The following is a 6,000-nucleotide window of genomic DNA, read 5'->3' as shown; positions in this document are numbered from 1 at the left end:
TCTAACAGGTTCAACCTCTTTGTAGCGGAAAGAAGCTAAAGCTGAAACAGCTGGAAAGAAGCAAAAGAAAAGCTAGAACAGCTGGAAAGAAGCAAAAGTTGGAACAGCTGTGATATGCACATATTTTTCCCAAGTGGCCTTTTCTATGCCTTTATCTCCCCAACACACACAGACATACTGATGCTGTCCGAAGTTGGCAGTGGAACTCTCCCTGCCAGCTGTTGAGGTGCCATGGAATAAGGCCTGGCCATCGAGATGTACCCACAGAGAACACCAGATCCAGTGAAAACTTCCCTGATTTTCAGGGGATGAAATGTAGTCCTGCAACTCCAGAAGTTCAATCATCTAACAGTTGTGTGGGGTTTTTTTGTTTTTGTTTTTTTTTACTCATGGTTTCTGCGGCCTGGATTAAAAGAAAAAGGAATCAAATCATATCTACTTAGAGCAGCATCTAGGAATTATATAGACCTCTTTGAAACCTAGAGACTACTCCAAACCTTCTAAAACTATATTTTGGTTGTTTTTCTTTTTTTTTTTTTTTCTTTTTTTTTTTTTTTTGAGACGGAGTCTCGCTCTGTCACCCAGGCTGGAGTGCAGTGGCGCAATCTCGGCTCACTGCAAGCTCCTCCTCCTGGGTTCACACCATGCTCCTGCCTCAGCCTCCCGAGTAGCTGGGCCCAAAGGCACCTGCCACCACGCCTGGCTAATTTTTTGTGTGTTTTTAGTAGAGACGGGGTTTCACCGCGTTAGCCAGGATGGTCTCGATCTCCTGATCTCGTAATCTGCCTGCCTCAGCCTCCCAAAGTGCTGGGATTACAGGCATGAGCCACCTTGTCCAGCCAGTTGTTTTTCTTAATATATTTATGGTGTAGGACACCCTCCTTCCAAAACACCAGGGAACCTTCTGAGAGCAGTTTCCTGTGCCACCTAGATAATCCCATCAGGAAATCTCTGCAGAATCTTTTTTTGTTCTATATTGTGTCCTCCATTACTAACCCACATGGTGGTTGCAGTTGACTTTTTTTTTAGGGGTGGGACGTTGTTGTTGACTAGAGGGAAGGAAGACTTTTTTATATTTAAGTAATAGAGGCACAAAAAATTATTATTTTTTCAGAAGTTAATGTGTTCTGGAAAAATCTCTTGGCAGCCTTTGTCTTTTTAAAAATTATTTGGTTTTCTTTTTAATTATTATATTAGGAGCAGGGGTGGGCCTGTGACCCAGGGGCCAGAGGATTAGCACAGATGTATGCTGATGTTAACCCAAGGAGCGGTCAGGCACAGCAGCTGGCGGTAGGCACCATGCTGTCTGCCAGTTAGTCTAGAGGCACATATGAAGGTGCCATGAATGCACTGTGGTTTTTGTTTGTTTTTTTGTTTTTGAGATGGAGTTTTGCTCTTATCGACCAGGCTGGAGTGCAATGGCATGGTCTTGGCTCACTGCAACCTCCACCTCCTGGGTTCAAGCGATTCTCCTGGCTCAGCCTCCCGAGTACTTGGGATTACAGGCGCCCACCATCATGCCTGGCTAATTTTTGTAATTTTAGTAGAGACAGGGTTTCACTGTGTTGACCAAGCTGGTCTGGAACTCCTGACCTCAAGTGATTCGCCTGCCTCGGTCTCCAAAAGTGCTGGGATTCCAGTCATGAGCCACCACACCTGGCTAAATGTATTGTGTTCTAAACCTGCTTCATTCACTTTGGCTGTGACTGGAAACAACAGACATGGGAAATAAATCATGCTCATGTCATAGACACGTTAAGTCTCAGCATGGGCCCCAATCTCTTTCCACTTTAAGGTTTTGGGGAGACTAGATCTGCAGCCCTCATTAGTCAGTCAATGGGGTTCCCTAGTGGAGAAAGAGATTGGCTATAAAAATGCCAAGAGCCGTTAGTTTGACTGTGTCAGAGCCTGTGAGGCAGCTTTTGTTTTCACCTTTTTCTCCAAATGTTTGCTTTTTGTCTGATTGACAGGAGGCCCTAAAACTCATGACTGGTGGTCACTGAGCTCTCACCCTGCTTGGCTATTGTAGATAGGCAACACTGGAGTGAGGAATGCAGCTACAGGGCAACAGTATTACTTACCTGGTATAGATCCAGCCTTCATGTTTTTCTGACATGTACCAAGTTAACATTAGAGAAACATTCCGAAAGGTATTAATAAAATGAAAACGGTTTTACCAAAAGCAATGAAAGTTCACTGCTATGGTCTAAATGTTTATCCTCCCCACCCCAAAATGCGTATGTTGAAACCTAATCCCCGAGGTGATGGTATTAGGAGATAAGGTCATTGGGAGGCGATTAGGTCATGAGATCAGAGCCCTCATGAATGAGATTAGTGCCCTTGTAAAAGAGACCCCAGAGGACTAGCTCACCCCTTCTATCATATGAGGACACAGCAAGAAGGTACTGTCTATGAGCCAGAAGGCTGGCCCTCAGCAGACACTGAACCTGCTGGCACCCTGAGCGTGGACTTCCCAGCCTCCAGAACTGTGAGAAATAAATTCCTATCATTTATAAGCCATTCTGTTTATGGTATTTTGTTATGGCAGCCTGAACAGGCTAAGACATTCACATAATGTCTGTATTTTATGATTGATTTGAGGGCATCCTTAGAAAACTAAATATAATTGACTAAAACTGAATGTGGACTAAATATTAATAATATTTTATCAGTATTAAATTCCATGAGTTTGATATTTGTGTTGTGCTTGTTAGACAACATCCTTGACCTTAGGAGATACATGCTGAGGTATGTTGGTATACAGGTGTAAAGCATTACAATATCTGCCACTCACTCTCAAAGAGTTCCGCAAAATGGTAATTGTAATATTGTGAGAGAGAGAAAGTTTGAACAAATGTTAACATTGATAGAATCTATGTGAAGGATATGCAGGTGTTTGTTGTACAATTCTTGCAATTTTTCTGTAAGTGTGAAAGTTTTCAAAATATAAAGTTTTAAAAAAGCAAAGCACAACACTTCCTCATAAGGGTCAAACATTGAATTTAGAACAGTCACATGAGAAAAACCATCAACTGGAAAAGGCTCGCCAGAGTGCAGTCAGCACATGTTTTGTGGGCCTGTGTATGCTCAGGATTGTCTTGGAAAGTCCAAAGCACCTGTGGATAGAGGCATGGAGTTAAAGGTTTTCTTCCACTACAAAACTAACAATTCTCAACCAATACACTCAACCCTCAATGCTTGGCTATGACATCTGCCCATGAGACCACCTCAGGACAGAAGACACATCCACTCCGGGAGATACTTTGCCTGCCCTCCTTTCCACTGTGAAGCCTCTCAAAAGCCTGTTCTTCTGGACTCCTCCAGTTTTGTTTTTTGTTTGTTTGTTTGTTTGTTTTTGAGGCAAAGTCTCGCTCTGTTGCCCAGCCTGGAGTGCAGTGGCACAATCTCAGCTCACTGCAACCTCCACCTCCTGGGTTCAAGCAATTCTCCTGCCTCAGCCTCCCGAGTAGCTGGGATTACAGGCGTGTGCCACCACGCCTGGCTAATTTTTGTATTTTCAGTAGAGACAGGGTTTCACTATGTTGATCAGGCTTGTCTTGAACTCCCGACCTTATGATCTGCCCGCCTCGGCCTCCCAAAGTGCTGGGATTACAGGAGTGAGCCACCATACCCGGTGGACTCCTCCAGTTTTTACACTATTCTTTGAAGGTTCTTTAACCTACCAGGAAGGAGCAGAATTAAGGGCACTGCTGGCTGCCAGTTGTTGAGCTCCTCAACCTCTTGTATCTCATTCTTCAAACTGTTGGCCTTCTCCTTCACCCAGAAGGGCAAGCTGTGGTAAGAAGACAACACCCTGAGTTTCAGTTTGATGCAAAATTTACAAACACCAACAGCGGATAAGGCATTATATGCTCCAAAAGTAAAAAGACCTCCAATTTAGGAGACCAGCTTCAAAATAAAATATGTTAGTTGTTCACCATTTGCCCCTGCCTTAAACCCAGCTCTTGTTCAGCCCTTCTCTGCCAAGAGGCTGACCTTACAGCTAGTATCACCTGGTCTCCTCCGTGCTTCCACTTTTTTTTTTTTTGAAACTCAGTCTCACTCCATTGCCCAGGTTGGAATGCAGTGGCGCAATCTCGGCTCACTGCAACCTCCACCTCCCAGATTCAAGCAATTCTCCTGCCTCAGCCTCCTGAGTAGCTGGGACTACAGGCACACGCCTCCACACCCAGCTAATTTTTGTATTTTTAGTAGAGACGGGGTTTCACCTTGTTGGTCAAGCTGGTCTCAAACTTCTGACCTCAGGTAATTCACCTACCTCGGCCTCCCAAAGTGCTGGGATTACAGGTGTGAGCCACTACATCCAGTCCACATTTCTTTTTGTTTTGTTTTTTGAGACAGAGTCTTGCTCTGTCACCCAGGCTGGAGTGCAGTGGTGCGATTTCTGCTCACTGCAACCTCTGCCTCCCGGGTTCAATGACTCTCCTGCTTCAGCCTCCCAAGTAGCTGGGACTACAGGCACATGCCATCATGCCCAGCTAATTTTTGTATTTTTAGTAGAGACTGGGCTTTACCATCTTGGTCAGGCTGGTCTTGAACTCCTGACTCCAGGTGATCCTACCACCTCAGCCTCCCAAAGTGCTTGGATTACAGGCATGAACCACCGTCCCCACCCGTGCTTCCACCTTTGAGCTGGGTTTGGCTGATGGCACCAACAGGAGATCAGAAGGTGGACAGAAATTAGGGCATTTCTTACCTAGCTCCTCCCCTGATGTCCTATCTCCCAAGGTACCCCAATTCTGGCAGTGCCACAGCTCCTGTTGGGCAGCCCTTCTCCCAGAGTTCCAGTGCTTACTGTTCTGCAAACCATGAACCCTCTTCTTGCTGCTCAGACCCAGGAGTAGTAACGCTTCCCGCTGTCATGAGCCTCTGGGTGCTTCACCCTCCCATGTGGGTTCCCCCAACCCTGCCCACACACCCATAAGTAGTCCCTTTCCTTAAGCTGTCTTCAGAATCCCAGCTGAGTGTGCTTTCTGTTTTCTGCTGGGACCTTGGCTAATGCAGACACCCAGAGTCTTCCCAGAGCCACTGAGACTTGAAAGGGCATTTCTGGGCTGTGTGTGGTCCAGTAGGTAGTAGGAAGTGTGACTCTGGGATGAGTTGGAGCAGGGAGATGCAGAATGTTTTCATCTTTTGGAAGCTAGAATTCTTGTGCTTTAGGGGAGAAATATACCACAATTGGCAAAATGCCCTTGTAAAACTGCTGGGGGTAGGGAAGTCCCTGCAAGAAAGAAGAGGATGGTTACCAAATAGGTAATTGGTGAAAGTCAAAGTTATCACTTAAAGCCAACAAGCCAAGTAGTAGAAGCCCAAATAAGAAAAGCAGGACTGCCAGGAGTGGTGGCTCACGCCTGTAATCCCAGCACTTTAGGAGGCCGAGGCAGGTGGATCACAAGGTCAGGAGTTCGAGACCAGCCTGACCAACATGGTGAAACCCTGTCTCTACTAAAAATACAAAAATTAGCCGGGCGTTGTGGCACATGCCTGTAATCCCAGCTACTCAGGAGGTTGAGGCAGGAGAATCACTTAAACTCGGGAGGTGGAAGTTACAGTGAGCCGAGATCGCACCACTGCATTCCAGCCTGGGTAACAGAGTGAGACTCCATCTCAAAAAAAAAAAAAAAAAAAAAAAAAAGAAAAGAAAAGAAAAGCAGGACTAAGAGCAACGTATAAAGATACTAGCACAAAGAACTACTAGAATAAGAACACAAGCATTTCTAAATATCAAAAGAAAGGATTTTTCAACCTTTTTTGAAGCAATCAAAGAAAACACTGAAAGATTCACAGTAAATATAATACAGTACACATAATAAATGTAGCAAATAATGTAACAGAACTGAAATCAAATATATCAGTCTAATCAATAAATGCAAGTGGCCTAATTCACCTGAATTAAAGAAAATATTTCAAGCTGGCTCACAGAGCAAAATCCAATTCTACACTAAAAGCAAAGTGCTTCAAAAGCAAAAGTATGGGCAG

The 6,000-nt window shown here is 44.8% G+C and overlaps 1 protein-coding gene across 3 annotated transcripts in view; it reads right to left on the bottom strand.

Moving 5' to 3' along the window:
• SPATS1 (spermatogenesis associated serine rich 1) overlaps positions 1-6,000 on the bottom strand; it is a 35,690-nt gene continuing 29,690 nt past the window's right edge. For 2 of the 3 annotated variants that reach the window (XM_050786985.1, XM_050786987.1), the window contains 2 exons: positions 3,684-3,793; positions 2,984-3,116 (listed from right to left, as the gene is read on the bottom strand). In XM_050786985.1, the coding sequence (XP_050642942.1) occupies positions 3,088-3,116; positions 3,684-3,793 (139 nt within the window). In that variant the 3' untranslated portion in view covers positions 2,984-3,087. Of the gene's footprint in view, positions 404-2,983; positions 3,117-3,683; positions 3,794-6,000 lie in introns of those variants that run through there. The other variant, XM_050786986.1, reaches the window with a different exon arrangement.

This window comes from Macaca thibetana, chromosome 4 (genome assembly GCF_024542745.1).
Source record: "Macaca thibetana thibetana isolate TM-01 chromosome 4, ASM2454274v1, whole genome shotgun sequence".
In the NCBI taxonomy this organism is placed as follows: domain Eukaryota; kingdom Metazoa; phylum Chordata; class Mammalia; order Primates; family Cercopithecidae; genus Macaca; species Macaca thibetana.
The sequence above is the reverse complement of the archived record's forward strand: the minus strand, read 5'-3'. Positions and strand labels throughout refer to the sequence as shown.